The 17693-nt window shown below is 37.6% G+C and overlaps 1 protein-coding gene and 1 pseudogene across 2 annotated transcripts in view; one reads left to right on the top strand and one right to left on the bottom strand.

Annotated features, from left to right (window-relative positions):
* Window positions 1-239: 239 nt before the first annotated feature.
* Window positions 240-1779, top strand: LOC131167472 (ABC transporter G family member 15-like; annotated as a pseudogene).
* Window positions 1780-2293: 514 nt separating this feature from the next.
* The window catches only part of LOC131167324 (thioredoxin reductase NTRC), an 80540-nt gene continuing 65140 nt past the window's right edge, over window positions 2294-17693 (bottom strand). Inside the window, exons 7-11 of one of the 2 annotated variants that reach the window (XM_058126092.1) lie at window positions 16937-17023; window positions 16699-16803; window positions 3308-3438; window positions 2850-2951; window positions 2294-2682 (exon numbers count right to left, since the gene is read on the bottom strand). In XM_058126092.1, the coding sequence (XP_057982075.1) occupies window positions 2891-2951; window positions 3308-3438; window positions 16699-16803; window positions 16937-17023 (384 nt within the window). In that variant the 3' untranslated portion in view covers window positions 2294-2682; window positions 2850-2890. The other variant, XM_058126091.1, reaches the window with a different exon arrangement.

Below are 17693 nucleotides of genomic sequence, written 5' to 3' on the forward strand. Positions count from 1 at the left end.
TAAATTCGTTAAAGGGTATTGGAGATCCACTGAAGAACGTAACCACAACACAGAACAAAGAGATGCTTGTTCAGAAGTATAAATGCCCTGAATATTCGATCAATGTAAGAATGATACAGGAAACAAAACCCGCAGTACGCAGTTCGAAAAACTAGGCAAGCTAGATTGGGGCATGCAAGTTAATTATGTTTAAGAGCTCCACGATTTTTTTTTCTAAAAAGTTCATTTTGCAAGAATAAATGATAAAATTGAATGATGAGAGTGATACCTGCCGGTGGAAGCAGCTTTGCACATTGATTCGTAGATGTTCATTAAACATGTAAGAGATTTAGGGTACTACTGGTTACGGATCCTTTATAACACTGGAAGAGCTTATGGGGATTTTGTGACGAGCAATGCTTGATGGATTCATTTATGACTTCATGCTTTGCTTTCCATATCAGGCTTACCATCTTTCATTGAAGAAATGAAGGCATTTGTACACAAGTCCATATGGAATGCTTTTAAGGATCATTATGTTTCAGAAACCTGCAGGTATCTGAAAGGGGAAAATACAAGTAATTTCATTTGAAAGTCTTTCTTTGGTTCAGCTGCTTAACATGATAATCCAAACCCCCCACACCTCCAAAATAAAAACCTGCAGGTTTCTCAACGTGAAAGGTGCAATGGGCACTATGGCGAGGCTGTGTTTGTGCTGTCAAACATGTTGTCATCGTTGCCTTTGTTGTTCATTATTTCGCTCACTTCGGGAACAATAATCCATTACTTGGTGAAATTTCATCCAGGGTTCTCCCGCCTTGCCTTCTTCTGCATTAATCTCCTCAGCTGCATTGCGTCGGTGGAGGGTTGAATGATGGTCATTTCATCACTGGCACCCAATCTTCTAATGGGCATAAGAACTGGAGCTGGTGTAGTGGTAAGCAAGCTCTATACTCACTCACCAAGCTTCTTGAGGATTTGTGTTTTACAAGTTTGAATTGAATTATATCTCATTAAACAACAACAACCACACACACACACACACACACATTCATCAATGGCACCCAATCTTCTAATGGGCATAGGAACTGGAACTGGTGTAGTGGTAAGCAAGCTCTATACTCACCAAGCTTCTTGAGGATTTGTGTTTTACAAGTTTGGATTGAATTATTATATCTCATTAAACAACAACAACAACAACCCCCCCCCCCCCCCCCCCCCCCCCACACACACACACACACACACATTAATGCCAACTACCCATCAATTTTTTATCTATAACATGCATGTGAACCAATATAGGGCATTTTGCTGATGGCATCTAATGTTTCCCGACCACTGCCTGATTTACCAAAGTTCTTTTGGCACTACCCAATGTCCTACATCAGTTTCGCATCATGGGGCTTGCAGGTATGGTTCCAATCCTCAAAGCAATTTGGCTGGTGACAGAACATCTGTGCTTCCCCTTGCAATTCAGATGCAGGGAAAACTTAACATGGAACAACACTAACGTCTAATTCTGAGAATGTAATGACTTTACGCTGGTATTATGCGATACAGGGGTACTACAAGAATGACATGATTGGGGTTGATTTCGAGCCTCGACTGTCCGGAGAACCCAAGATGAACAGAGAGACGACCATTGAGAGTCTTAGGGGTTCGGCTGGATCATTCCAAGTAGTGGGACTTGGCGGCTGTGATTAGCATATTGATAGTATATAGAGTACTATTTTGCATGGTGTTGATATACAGAGAGCATCACCGCTGTGGCTGAAATTCTATGCCAAAACTGCTATCTAATGACTAGATAAGAAATCATTGTTGAGGGGAGGGTTAATTGTCTCCAAGAGACACCGCCCTCTCCATTCATTACTGTCTGACTTCTGAATAACAGCTGCAGTACTCAGAATATTGAAAAGAACATGTAACTTCTACACAGCAACAAGCACACAAGCAATGTCAAAAATAAAAATTTGGATGTGAGGTCATCATATTCTTTCCTAATTCCAACTAAATCTGCCGAAATTTGAGTGTAGATGCGCTGTTTCAATGTTTAGACTGAAATGTTGCTGGGTTTGCTTCAATCCCACATAAATAGAGGAGAAAGTAGAGGTTTATAATAGAAAAAAGGGGGTCCAATATAGTTCCTCTCAATAGTCAGTATATTCTGTTTAATAAAAAGCTCCAGTAGATTTTCAAGTGCCTTTGGTTGCATGATCTCAATGCTACTTTCTTTCTTTGAAGAAACGAAAAGATCCCTGGGGAATTGAACATGATAGAATGGGGGTTGGAATCAAACATAGAAGGCCTATGACTTTGCATCTTTCCCCTTCACATTATCATTATCAATCTCATTTCATTATTTAACCAAAAAGATTGTTATATTTTACTGGTGATAACATAGTGTGACAATTTAGGCCAACCTCAGCAACAAGCACTAGGCTTCCTCATTTCTTTGAGTCGAAGGAATTATTCAATGAAAGTAAGCAGAGGCATTAGGCTTCCATACTTCTGTCAGTTGAAGGAATTATTCAGTTGTAAGTTATCATAGAGGCATCCATTCCATTCATTAACTGTCCAAGGTTTCATTCGTGCACTTTCTAGACAGTAATCTTATGTCATCAGATGTGAGTGATGGGAGAGGCAATATCCTGCATGTGGAGTATCTTCAGGTAAAGTTTTAACCCCTAGCCCCCTTTTTTTCTGTGGCACAAGAACAAAAACAAGAAATAAATCATTTCATGAGTCATAACGCTTTGCTGACAACTCTACAAATGTAATTTGGGATGTATCTGTTCAATACAAGATATCAGTGCAAAAAAATATAAGGCATTATTCAACTAGACTGTTTAGGATCAAAATTGAATCACATGATGGTGGGGCATCAGCCAAGCAAACATTTGAAATACTCTCATGTATGTTCTTCAATAAATTCTCTGTACTCTTTCTTCATTTTGACCCCTGATACATTCCTGCATATATCAAGCACAGAACAATTGGTGCCAGCAGAACAGCAATGATATGACTAAGCTAAATTGATGAGTGGGTGATGGAAGGCATTAGAACTATCCTTACCCCCACCCCTGCCCCCAAAAAGAAGGGGTAATGGTACTTCTTATTCTCTATGTTGTGAACAGTCTTAACGCAAACCTATCTCAGCAATTTACGTTCTTCTTACACAAAGAATATCAAAAGTCGTGATGTGAAAATTCAAATACTGATCTAGCATCATGACACTACAAGCTCAAAGTATAAGAGACTTGCATCATAAAAAAGGAAAAGCATAACCAGACAGCAAGACTCCAGCTAAGGACAAAATTTAACCAACCTGAGCATTTCCCTGTGTTTGAAAAACTGCACACATGGCGTGCCCATAATTCCAGCTGCTTCTGCTATTTCTGGATCTTCCTCGATGTCAATTTCAACAAAGTGTACATTTTGGTCAAATTCATCTATGACCTACCATTAAAGATACAAAAGTACAAAAGAACAAAAGAAACATCAGTCAAACTTTTTAAATCTATTTTCCTGAATGATGTACATGCACACATATAATTTTATTTGCATCCTGCTTGTATATTATTAAAATAAATAAATAAATAAAACAAGTGTGGTATGTGTGCCACTTTGGTCGTCCTCTGCCCATGCGACCTTGAATTTTGATTGGGGGCACAATTTTTTTTTTCTTTTTGGCCACTCTCTCTCTCTCCCTCCCTCCTGCATAAGATCTTGAAGACTTGATGTCGATGGCTCATGCCTCCTTTTTGTGGTGCTGTCAGCCATCGCCCCTCCTAGATCTCTCAGCTGTTCCCTTTTCTTTCAGATAACCAAGAACAGGAACAAGTTTCTGTGGTGGCGAGTTTGACAGTAACTGAAGACCAATTTTCCAAAATAACATTGATTTTAATTTGTATTTTTTATCTTTGGATTGCAGTTGAAGAATTGGGTAAATTGGAAGACTAATCATAATGATAGGTCTTCCCCTCTATTTATAATATATGCTAACTATCTCAAGCTTGCTAGCTTAGCAATAACACAGCAGAAACACTAAATAACTACAGTAACTTGGGCATAACACTCGATTTGACTTGAGCACCTCCCAAGGCTTTAGCAAACAAATCAGCAAGTAGGAATTCAGACTTCACGAGGTGTTGTAATTTCTCTTGAACAAAGTGACAATCAACTTCAATGTGTTTCATCTGCTCATCAAATACTGTGTTAGGCAATATAGCAGCTTCATTATCACGCATCAACTCCATAGGCTGAGAATGTGGAAAACCAAGTTCTTCTAACATGTTATTTGGCCAAATAATCTCACATGTAGTGTAGGCCATGGCCCAATACTCTAACTCAGCACTCGACCAGCCACCACAATTTTTTACTTTGCTAGGATACCAAGTTACCACCAACAAAAACACAATACCTGGTTCTCAATCTTCTATCGGAATGTGACTCAACCTAATCTAAATGTGTTTGTCCCGAAACATAAGTGTGACCTTGATTTTGATATAAGAGTCTCCTAGGTGCACCTTTGAGGTATCTCAAGCTCAAGATACGAATAACAGCATCCTAAAGACTTGTTCTTGGAGAATTAAGCAATTGACTCACAACACTTGTTGCAAAAGATATATCGGGTTAAGTGACTAAGATAATTCAACTTTCAAGCAAGTCTTCAGTATCTTTCAAGGTCAGCCAACAACTCTCCCACATCTGGAACCAACTTGTTAGGATCTATGGGCGTATCAACAAGCTTGGGTCCAGACAACTTTGTCTGATCTAAAAGGTCTACAATACTTCTTTTGTGACAAGAAAGCCCCTATATGAGATTTGGATACTTCTATACTCCAGAAGTATTTCAATGACCCTAAATACATGGTTTGAAATTCAGTTTGTAGAAAATGTTTTAGGTACTGGATACCTTGATCATCATCACCAATAATCACAAAATCATCCACATACACAATGAGAAAAATCCTACTAGAAGCAGTATGACAATACACAGTGATCTATTGTGGATTGTTGAAGACCAAACTCAAGTGCTATGGCGAACAAACCATGCCTGGTGAGACTGCTTTGACCATACAAGGAATTATTGAGCCAGCACACTAATTGTAGGTCCCCTTGAACAACAAACCCAGGAGGTTGCTCCATATAAACTCCTAAAGATCGCTAGTAGAAAGAAATTCTTCACCTCTATGATCTAACTAATCTTGAGGTCAATGACACATGGTGGCCAAGAAAATGAACAAAAGATTTTGGCAACCGAGTAGAATGTGTCAGTACACCTGAGTGTATCTCTTTGCAACAAGATGGGCCTCCAAATGGGCCATGAAACCATCTAGATTAACTTTCACAGTATACACTAGACATGGAAAAGTGGATCAGATCGAATAATCGGGCAGATTATTGGGTGAGCAAACTACCATCTATATTCGACTCAATTAAATGGCAGATTGAACCACATAACCTGTGGCAGTTGCTGAATAATCCATCTTTCCCAAGAATAATTTTCTCGAGCCAATAACTTATTCGTAATATTAACAATTAAAGTTGTGTTTTAACTAATAATTTAGTAAATTGTGAAACATTTACTAAATAGGTAACTATTCTTAAAACTAAAATCATAAATGTAAATACCATCTAAATTCAAATAGAAAACATAACTATCCCTAAAAATTAATTCTCAAAAATTGACAAAGCATAACTAATTTTAAAAATTTTTCTTAACCAAACTGACCAATGAGTGTTCCTCAATTAACTTAAAATCATAAAAGTCTCTAAAATCAATTGTAAGGTTTTGATTCCTCAAATCCTAACATCAATCATAAACTTGGCAAAGACAAAGCAGATCAAGATAACCATTGCAGATTAGGTAGATAATCAGATAGTCAAATTGCAATCACATCCAACTCATTTAACAGGAAGATCAAATATGAGTCAGTTTATGCACATCAAATTTGGTTCAGACTAACTGATTTTTGTCCATTTTGTCAAGTTTAGTATGCATATAGCAACAACCAACCACAAACTTATCGCAAGGAAAAGATACTAGTTCCTAAGTATCATTATCATCTAACACACGAATCTCTTCAAACATTGTAGCCCTTTAAGCTCCATCCAAAATGGGATAAAGCTTCAAGAATATATTTTGGGAAAGCATCAGAAGATAGAGTACTAAAAAAAAGTAATATGGGGGTGATAAGAAATCATAACAAAATTAGAGACTGGATGTTGGGTACAAGTGCGTTTCCATTTTGAGGATCAACATGTTTGTAAATAGGATCATTAGGTAGTAAGTAGAGGCATAGAAGTAGAAGTTGGATCCTAGAGGAGGCTCTCCTCCCTTGACTGACCATGTGTACACCAATGGGGATGATCGAAGCGACGATGACTCAAACTGGACAAAGATGCAGGAGGATTGGGCAGAGATAAAAGGTTAGGATCTAAAAGGCTAGGCAGACAAAGGCACTCGTCAGGGTCAACAGAACTTAAGGAATTAAAATAATATGGTGTTGATTCAAAGAAGGTGACATTAGACAAAGAATTGATCTAAAGTAGAGCCATCATATTGAGATCCCCTTTGAGTATAAGAGTAGCCCCAAAAAATACATTTGATAGCACAAGGATCCAACCTATCAATTCTTAGACATACCCAGAGGACAAAGGACAGCCAAATATATAGAGGAACTGAGAACAGAGGTGCCTTTCGGAAGATAACTGAATATGAGATTTTACCACCAAGGACAGAGGATGGTGTTTTATCGGTGAGAGAGCAAGCACTGAGTATGACTCCAAAAAACCTTAGGGATACTCATTTGGTACAATAGGATACGAGTGATTCAGGAATATGTATGTTTTTTCCATTCTGCGACTCCATTTTGTTGTGCAATGCAGGCACTAGATGATTGATGGATCATAGCAGAGTTAATAATATAGGTGGTCAGTTGGGTTTGAAATACTCCTTAGCATTATAATTACACTACGTCACAAAAGATATTAAGCAACTCAAACGGTCCTTCATTAAATTACATACAACCAAGTCTTCCTATGGTAGTCATTGACAAATGTAACCAAGTATTGTAATCCCAACTTTGACATGACACCACTAAGACCAATCATTGTTCTGGAATAACATGAAAGGATTGATCACCCATTTATTGACTTAAGAAGAAAAGGGATCACGATGACAAGACTGACACTCATGTTTAGATACAAAACTCAAAGTAGGAGCTATATGTTTTAACTAAGGATGACCAAAACAAATGATTTGAAGTGGTGTAGCAGCAGCATTGCAGAAATAGGTGTTGGGTTTCCCTCCTTGTGGGGCCCAATACTTGAATGCTGTTCCACTTTTAATACTTTATTGTTGGCTTCCCATTGCAGCTGTGTTCTGGAACTCCAAAAAAAATCAGCTCACGCGCAGCAGCCCAAGCCTCACGTCTGAGGCAGCCTCTTCATCTTCCTTCTCCCCACCTAAGCATTTTGAGTACAGTACAGCAAGCAGCCCTCTCCACTCTCTGTTTTTCCACTGACAGACCCTCACCCAGCTCCTCTCATGCCTGTGCTGGTTCTTCTCTGCAGCGGCAGTAGGTTGCTGCTGCTCCTAACTTTGGCGACTCCAGTTGTGTTATATTATCAGCATTTTGGGAGCTTCTAGTTGTGCTCATTTGGTTGGTTCGTTTTTGGAGCTTTGCTCACAATATATTTTTGGTGAGGTCTTTTCATCTTGCTGTATTTGTTATACACTTTTGTGTATTTGTAAGGCTTGTGTCTTTTGTACCCACTTTGTACTAATTTGGTGATAGTGGATTTGGACCGCCGTGCCCCGTGAACATCTCTCAACATTTGAGGGAACCACGTTAAATTTCATGTGTCTCATTTTATTTATTATTTTTATTACTCCATTGATTTACCTGTGGGATTTGTTCATATATATATATACATATATATATTTTTTCCCAACAAGTAGTATCAGAGTCGTGTTCTTTGGACTCATTAGGTTTGTGTAAATCATGGATGGTAATGTTGGTCGTATGATTAGCTTCAATGGAAGCAATTGGGTAACTTGGAAAACAAAAATGCAAGACCTTTTATTTTGCAAAGATTTGGATGGACCTATTGAAGGTGATAGCCAAAAGTCTAAAGACATGAGTAATGATGAGTGGAATAGGCTTAATAAAAAAACCGTTGGTGTCATCCGGCCATGGACTGATAGTAGTGTTTTTCATCATGTTTCTACCGAAACTTCGGCACTTGAATTGGGAAAAAATTGGAGGGTCTTTATGATAGAAAGTCGGCTACAAATAAAGCTTTTCTTTTTCGAAAATTGGTGAACTTGAAATATAAAGATGGCGGTCTTATTACCGAGCATTTGAATGAGATGAAAAATATTATCAATCAACTTGCTACTATGAAAATAGTTTTTGATGATGAGTTGCAGGCCCTAATGCTTCTTAGCTCTTTGCCAGAAAGTTGGGAGACTTTGGTTGTGATAGATAGTAATTTGGCTCCTGATGGAATTGTTACTATGAACTAAATAACTAGCAGCTTGTTGAATGAAGAAATTTGAAGAAAATCAATTGGGTCTTCTCATTCAGAGGCACTTGTGACAGAAAATCGGGAGAGAGGTAGAAATAAGAGTAGATCTTCTCACTGTAATGATAAATTAAGAGGCCGGTCTAGCTCAGTTTCAAAAAAAGATATTGACTGTCACTATTGTCATAAGAAAGGGCATATGAGCAGGAGTGTCAAAAATTGAAATTCAAGGGGCAAAACAAAGAGAAAAATTTTGAGAAAAAGCATGAAGACACAACTTCATTTGCATCTGATGGTGATCTTACGGTTGTTTGTGATGAAAGTTGTATTAATTTAACAAATCAAGAGACTGATTGGGTTATTGATTCCGGTGCATCATTCCATGTCACTTCTCGGGAAGATTTCTTCACTTCCTATTCCAAAGAAAGTTATGGAGTTGTTTGGATGGGAAATGAAGGCTTGCCAAAAATTGTTGGCATGGGAAATGTTTGCTTGGAAATACATCTAGGATGCAAGTTGGTGCTCAAAGATATGAGACATGTACCCGTCATTCGGCTAAATTTGATATCTATCGGAAAGCTTAATGATGAAGGGTTTGATAACCATTTTGGTGATGGAAAATGGAAGGTCACAAAGGGTAATTTGGTGGTGACTAAAGGCAAGACGACTAGTACACTATACATGATGCAAGGTAAAATTGGTAATGGTGTTGTGAATGCAATTGAGAGTCACTTTTCCACCGATTTGTGGCATAAGCGGCTTGGGCACATGAGTGAAAAAGGAATGCAATTTTTGTTCAAAAAGAAGCTCCTACCTAGGATGAAAGTACTCCTCTTAAAGCTTGTGTTCATTGTTTGGAAGGTAAGCAACATAGAACTCCTTTTCGTACAAAGTTTGTTACTAAAAAATCTAATGATTTAGATTTGATACATTCCGATATATGTGATCCTTTGAAAGTTAAATCTCATGGTGGTGCACTTTATTTTGTTACTTTTATTGATGATTGTTCAAGAAAAGTTTGGGCTTACACTTTGAAGACTAAAGATCAAGTTTTAAATGTGTTTAAGCATTTTCAGGTCAAAGTTGAAAAAGACTGGAAAGAAGGTGAAATGTGTGCGCTCGCACAATGATGGAGAGTACATTGGCCCATTTGATGCATATTATTACAGCCAAGGCATTAGACATCAAACGATCGTCAAGAAAACCCCTCAACAAAATGGAGTTGCCGAAAGGAAGAACTGCACCATACTGGAGAGAATGAGATGTATGCTCTCATATGCAAAGTTGCCAAAATCATTTTGGGGTGAAGCAATGAGGACGGCGGTGGACTTGATTAATTTGTCTCCTTCAACTCCTCTGCTTGGTGAAGTTCCCGAAAAAATTTGGAAAGGTAAGGATGTCACTTATGAAAAATCCAAACTTGATGACAAGACAATGCAATGTATTTTTTTTGGCTATAGGCATGATGAATTTGGATATAAATTGTGGGATCTAGTTGACAAGAAAGTTGTTAGAAGCTGGGATGTTGTATTTTTTGAAGATCAAACAATTGAAGATTTTGGCATGGTTGAGCAACCACAATCTAATGGGAATGATTTTGTTGACTTAGAGTCACCATCTCCACCTTTGGCACATGATGAAAATATGGAAGATGTTCTTCCACCTCTTGAAGATGTTGGAAATGATGAAATTTCTAGTGATATTGAAGATGAAAATGAGGGGGAGCAACAAGTTCAAGAGCAAGCTCCATTGAGAAAGTTTCAAAAGAGCCAAGACCTTCAACTAAATATCCATCAAGTGATTATGTTACTCTATCAAGGGGAGCCCGAAAGCTATCAAGAAGCCATGAACCATGAAAATAAAGCTGAATGGATGGAGGCTATGCAAGAGGAAATGAAGTCCATAGTGGACAATCATACTTATGATTTGGTTAAACTTCCTCCTGGAAAGAAAGCTTTGAAAAACAAATGGGTGTTTAGGTTGAAAAATGATGGAAATAATCTTCAGTACAAGGTTAGGCTTGTGGTAAAAGGCTTTGGTCAGAAAAAGAGAATTGACTTTGATGAGATATTCTCACCGGTTGTCAAAATGTCATCTTTCGGGTTGTTCTTGGCATGGCGGAAAATTTGAATTTAGAAGTTGAGCAACTAGATGTGAAAATCGATTTCTTACATGGTGACTTGGAAAAGGAAATTTACATGGAACAACCAGAAGGCTTCAAACAAAAAGGGAAAGAGAATTTAGTGTGCAAATTAAAGAAAAGTTTGTATGGGTTGAAGCAAGCACCAAGGAGATGGTATAAGAAATTTGATTCTTTCATGATTGATCATGGTTACTCAAAAACCTCTTCGTTTGATTGCGTGTTTGTGAAAAAGTTTTCAAATGGTACTTATATAATTCTCTTCCTCTATGTTGATGATATGCTTGTTGTAGGACAAGACTCCTCCAAGATTGACAAATTGAAGTTGGAGTTGAGCAAGTCTTTTGCTATGAAAGACTTGGGACCAGCAAAGCAAATTCTTGGCATGAGAATTATTCGTGATCGTGAAAAATGACAAATTTGGTTGTCTCAAGAAAGGTACATTGAAAAAATGTTTGAGAGGTTCAATATGAATAAAGCAAAACCCGTTGGTTGCCCACTTGCTAGTCACTTCAAGCTTAGTACAAAACAAAGTCCAACAAGTAAGAAAGACAAGGAAGAGATGAAGAAAATTCATCATGCTTCAGCCGTTGGTTCTCTAATGTATGCAATGGTTTGCATAAGACCGGATTTAGCTCATGTTGTTGGAGTTGTTGGAGTTGTTAGTCGGTTTCTCTCTAATTCGGGAAAGGAGCATTGGTTAGCAGTAAAATGGATTCTTCGATACCTTAGAAGCACTTCGAAGGTATGTTTGTGCTTTGGAGATGATAAATCTATGCTCTATGGATTCACGGATGCCGACATGGCTGGTGATGTTGATTCTAGAAAATCCACTTCGGGTTATTTGATGAATTTTGCAGGGGGAGCTATGGCATGACAATCTAAATTACAAAAATGCGTTGCTCTATCTACTATGGAAGCCGAGTTTATTGTCATTACCGAAGCTTGCAAAGAATTGTTTTGCTTGAAGAGATTCTTAAAAGAGTTGGGCATGGAACAAGAAAGGTATGTTCTTTATTGTGCTAGTCAAAGTGCAATTCATTTGAACAAGAATTCTATCTTCCATTCAAAGTCAAAACATATTGATGTTAGATATCATTGGATTCTAGATGTGTTGAATAAGAAACTGTTGCAGCTTGACAAAATTCACACCGATGATAATAGTTCGGATATGATGACAAAAGCATTGTCTAGAGACAAGCATGTGAACTATTGAATTTTGGCCGGATTGGTGGAGATATCCCCATAAGTCGGGAGGGGGAGATTTGTTGGGTTTCCCTCCTTGTGGGGCCCAATACTTGAATGTTGTTCCACTTTTATTACTTTATTGTTGGCTTCCCAGTGCAGCTGTGTTCTGAAACTCCAAAAACAATCAGCTCACGTGCAGCAGCCCAAGCCTCACGTCTGAGGCAGCCTCTTCATCTTCCTTCTCCCCACCTAAGCATTTTGAGTACAGTACAGCAAGCAGCCCTCTCCACTCTCTGTTTTTCCACTGACAGACCCTCACCCAGCTCCTCTCACGCCTGCGCCGGTTCTTCTCTGCAGCAGCAGTAGGTTGCTGCTGCTCCTCACTTCAGTGACTCCAGTTGTGTTATATTATCAGCATTTTGGGAGCTTCTGGTTGTGCTCATTTGGTTGGTTCTTTTTTGGAGCTTTGTTCACAATATATTTTTGGTGAGGTCTTTTCATCTTGATGTATTTGTTAAACACTTTTGTGTATTTGTAAGGCTTGTACCTTTTGTACCCACTTTGTACTAATTTGGTGATAGTGGATTTGGACCGCCGTGCCCCGTGGATGTACCTCAACATTTGAGGGAACTACATTAAATTTTGTGTGTCTCATTTTATTTATTATTTGCACTACTCCATTGATTTACTTGTGGGATTTGTTCATATATATATTTTCCCAACAATAGGGAGAGATAGCGACTCAAAATTGTAAAGTCCACCAGCCTCAAGTCCCGTTCCAACCGTCTTCGTAATCTTACTAAATATTTAATGACTTCATAATATTTCTAACATATATGAGATTGAAGGGGGATCAGGAATGCAAAAAATGGAAAAAAGAGAGTGGCATATGATTTATTGTTCCTATCCACTTAACTATAACTGTACCCGTAGGGTAGGTCAGGGCTTAGGTAGATTTGTAGAATACTAGACAGCAGAAAAGAAGTTGATTACACCTTTAACATGGTCAGTGCTGCCAAAATCGATAATTAAAGGACTAGTGGAGAGATACCAGATGACATGAACACTGTAAGATTACCAGCAAAAGATGCAATGTGATGAGATGCTTGTTCAGATGTCTGATACTGCAAGAACCTTGAATGCTACTCGTCTAAGATAGTTATAGTACATTGTTCACCAATGGCTGAACAAGTGACAGATGAGGCGAGCATATGTTTGCGATTTGAGGACATATTCCAACACACACAACTTCAAAATGGCAGCAAATCAGAAATACAAAGCAAACATACTTTTTGGATTCATGGACCCCATCCAAACACAAAACCTTCGACAACCAGATCACAAACACATGATGAACAAGATAAACAATTGGATGAAACACAAACACAACAAATACCACTGCTTCAGGCCCCAATGACCTCAATAAACACTGAAAAACATCTTCTGGCTGTATCAAACAATCATTCCAGGAGTGCCACACATGAGCAACTAAAAAGGTGAGATTTTTGGACAAAAAATTCCATTACATGTTTATAGAGGGACTCGAGCAGACCAAGAGCACCACAGGCTAGAAACATGCTTGTACAAAGCTTCATGAGCCGGCGCTTGGGGTTGACCTAGCCTGCCTTCAAACAGCGTGTGAGGGCGGTGGGAGCAGCTCTGGCTATAGGATTTCAGTGGTGAGCAAATTGGCAATGTCTGTGGGTGGCTTGGTGTTGGTTTTGTAAAATCTAAAGGGGTTTTTGTGTTAGAAAAACTGGCAGTGCTCTGGCAACTTTTGTAGTTCCCAGCAGCTGCTGGCTGGTTTTCAGGCCTTTGGTGATGCTGGCAATTCTCCTACGATAGTGAACATGCAGCAAATTTGGGGTTTTAGGCTTCAGTTTGACGTGGCTGTGGCAATTAGGGTTTAGGTCTCAGAACCATGCTAAGCTACCATGTTGAAGAATTGGGTAAGTTGGAAGACCTGATCACAGTGATAGATCTCTCCCTCTATAGATAACATATGCCGAGCACACAACCATGGTCTTAAATTTCCACGAAATTGTCAAAATTTCCAATTTCCATCACCCTAGAAATCGAAATGGCTGTCGATTTCCATCTTGCATAATTTCCGTCAAAATCTCAACAAATCATCCGAAATTTATCGAAATCTCAAAATTTTAGCGAAACTTGTCAAAATTTGAACTATGCAATGAAATTTCCTCGTAATTCAAATGAGGGATTTAGGAGTAAAATGAAATTTCTCTTTAAATTTATTTTTATCGAAACAAATGATTATTACAAGTGCTTTTGAAATTATATGAAAAATAAACTTACAACAACATTTTATTTAACCATTCATTTCTAAATTATCATTATTTGTATAATAAATAATATTTAAATGATTTATAAATTTCATTTGTATTAACTGATTCACTAAATATGTTTAATGTACATTATCTTACAAATATATTCGACGCACATATTATATTACAACTTCTCCACCTTATACACAGCATAGATGTATTTATTTGTAATATATTAGTCCTAAAACTTACATTATTATGTCTATTAATCATTTCTAAAGCTTCATAAAAGAATTCCATGTTCTCCTACATTATTTTTTCAAATCGAAATAGAAATTTCCGTACTTTTGTAGCTTCGAAATTTGAGTCGAAATCGAAATTTAAGACCTTGCACACAACAATGACCAATAACACACAGAACACTAAATAACTACAGTAACAAGTAACAGTTGTGATAGAGATGAAGCTTGGCAATGGGAGTTGTGTTAGTGAGACTGACAGACAAAAAATGATGATTATGATGGCTATGGAGATAGGGTCGGTATTTGAGTGTTTGGGGTCTGGGTTTGAAATGGTGTTGGGTTGGGCAAAGGATACGTCAAAGTGAGGTTTGGAAGAAGAAGAAAATAGTGGAAAGTTCAGATTTTGTTTGAAATTTAGAGAACAATCTCCATTAATCACATTTAACCATTAGTTAATCTGTATTGATATATGATACCTGATTGGAGCATGAACTCTCTTGAGATTGTACAAATTCTGGTCCCTCTTGTTTATTCTAATTCAAAGTTGAAACTTGTACAAGAACATTAGTTCAACAAACTTCAGACCAAGTATTTATTTCGTCTACTTTGTAACTTTTTTGCGGAATGGTTTTTTTTTTATGCAAAAAAGATATTTTTTAGGTGAGGGGGAGGGGTTTGAAAATCACGTGCATAAGCACCTGATTCCTTGGCTCCTTTTACATTTTAAATTTTGTTGACTTGAACAGAGTGAGCCTCAAACTCGATATTTTTCTTGTACTATTGATAACACGGCAAATTTTTTAGCCTCATCTCAAGCAACAACAGTGGCTAAAGTACATGCACTGATGGATTTTGTTTCAGCACTTGTGAATGAAATTTCTTCTTTATTTCATTTTAGTCATTCCAGGATCCCACTGAAAACTATTAATTTAGAAAAACATTCAAATGAATTGTCAAATTTTCTCAGACTTCCAGGGGGATTGGTTGGCTTCTTGGTCTGAGCTTTTCTTTGTTCAGTAACAGGATGACTTGTCTTCTTTGCATTATTTTTCTCTCCTACCTTAATAGACTTGCTCTTCTGCACATATACATGTTACTGAACTTATGCTTGCGGACAAACAGCCAACATACATAGACACATAAACACACATGCACCTACCACCCCCTCTCCGCCCCCACAAAAGAAAAATTCCCCTCTTTTAAGCATCTTAGGACAGAAAATGAAAGTTGGACTCTAATCTGTCAACTACCAAATCGCTACCCCTCATGGACTCCAGCGTCCTATTGTCTTAGCTGATTTTTATTTTTATTATTTTGGATTTATGTAAATATGAGGTTGCAATTTTTGTCCAAGTATGATTGCTGAATTTGACTTATTATGCGTTTCTACATTTAGATTCTCACTGAGACTTTTGATTGGGAAGACCATTCATGGCAGAAGGAAGGTCCAGAGACAATGCTTAAACCAGTGAACGGCAAATTTACACATGAACCCCAAATATAAAAAAATTATGTTATTCTTAATTGAATGTATTAATTTCAGCTAGCATAATTACTGATTAGATCAAAATGAATTCAAATAACTGTGCAGCCTATTTTTTTGCAAAAATATAATTACAATTTATGAAAAAAATTATGTGCATGTGCACCGCATGCGTGATACCACTACTGTGTGTGTGTGTGGTTGAAAATCAACCTCTGTTCAACAAGTGAGATGGTTGCCTTTGAGCTAAAGTTAAGCCAGGTTAGAGGTTTGCATCAACAAACAAGCAAGCTTCACCTGTCAGAAACAGGAGCAGCACTGCCTGTAAGAGACTTATGCAAGAATGAGCATCAAAGCATGCAAGGCACACCCTCAAGCCACTTCAGTTGCTCAAAGAGTCAAACCAATGACTCTGGGGGTATTAGAACTAATCAGGAATGTTGATAATATGATGTGCTTTTCACTTATTAGATTTGTAATCTTACATAAGAAACAACTATGCGTCCACAATGCCATCTCCCGTGACCCATCTTATTCAAAACAAAAGTGTCACCTACTGTTAGTTTTTAACGATTGTCATATATCTTTATGAATGCAACTATAGCTCTGCTTACACCCAAGTATTTATTTTAAAAGGCTATATTATATATTTTACACTCTAGGAACCTCCAAACCAAAAAAGTGTTCCTAGTAATTAATTTTAATATGTAAATGGTGTATCAAGTAGGAGATGCACTGGTTTTAAACATCCAACCATGTTTTAAAAATCATATTAATCATGACAATACACACTTGCACTCACATTTCTTATCATTGCAGTATTGAGATGAGATATGGCTAAGATACCTTGGTAAGAATTGGCTTCAAAGTCCTACATGGACCACATGTTGGTGCTGTATATAATACACATAAAAGCCGTGGACTTTCATGGTACAATTTTCGTAAAGCATACTGTAGGAACAAACAAAAAATATAAACATCACTTAAAGCTAAGGATAAAATAACAACCACAAACAATAATAATTTAATCAATGAGAAGGCATACAACAGTACTAATGCAAGTATCTTCTGGAAGAAGATATACCTGACCCTTGTGCTTTGTCAATGTAATGTCAAAACCCTCCTGCACATCCCTATCCGAAATTTCCTTCTTAACCTCCTCAGTAAGGGGCTGTTGAAAAAAATCAGTGAATGACAACATTGAAAAAGAGTAAAATCACATGACTTAAAACCACAAAAATTCCATGGTTTACTTCCTACTTACAGATCACCAGTACATGATTCAATACAAAATTTAAACCTTTTATAACAAAAATTAATCTATTGGTTTTGAACTTTCCTTTGGTTAGATATGCAGTGCTGGAGCAACAGGGGAAGAAAACTTAACATTATTAGTTGCTCTAACATTTATTAGTTGTTATCCAAGCATCATTACTAGGGTCTACCCGTCCAGTCAAAGTGTATAATTTCCTAAGTCTAGCTTTTTTTGGAGTTCATTAATGAGGCTTTTTCAGTCCAGATAATTATAAACATCGATAGTCAGGAATAATCATTTCCCTAGACCCATTTAATGTGCAAGGATGTCATGTACTGATATATATGTTAGTCCAGATAATGAAGAAGCAGAAACAGTAAAGAATTTCCCTTTCCATTCTGCCTATCAGTTCTGATCTGCTCAGAGTTTTCCTGAGATCTGGAAGTAGGGGTTGAGGTTTCACCCAGTCTCCTTCCATAGCCTCCAATGCTGCATTTCTGCGTGAGGTTTCTCTTTTGCCACTACATCTCCCTGTAATTATTCTAATCTGTCAGATTTCTAATCTTACAGAATCTACACTGTCTTT

The sequence above is a fragment of the Malania oleifera genome, chromosome 11 (genome assembly GCF_029873635.1).
Source record: "Malania oleifera isolate guangnan ecotype guangnan chromosome 11, ASM2987363v1, whole genome shotgun sequence".
NCBI classification, from domain to species: Eukaryota; Viridiplantae; Streptophyta; class Magnoliopsida; order Santalales; family Ximeniaceae; genus Malania; species Malania oleifera.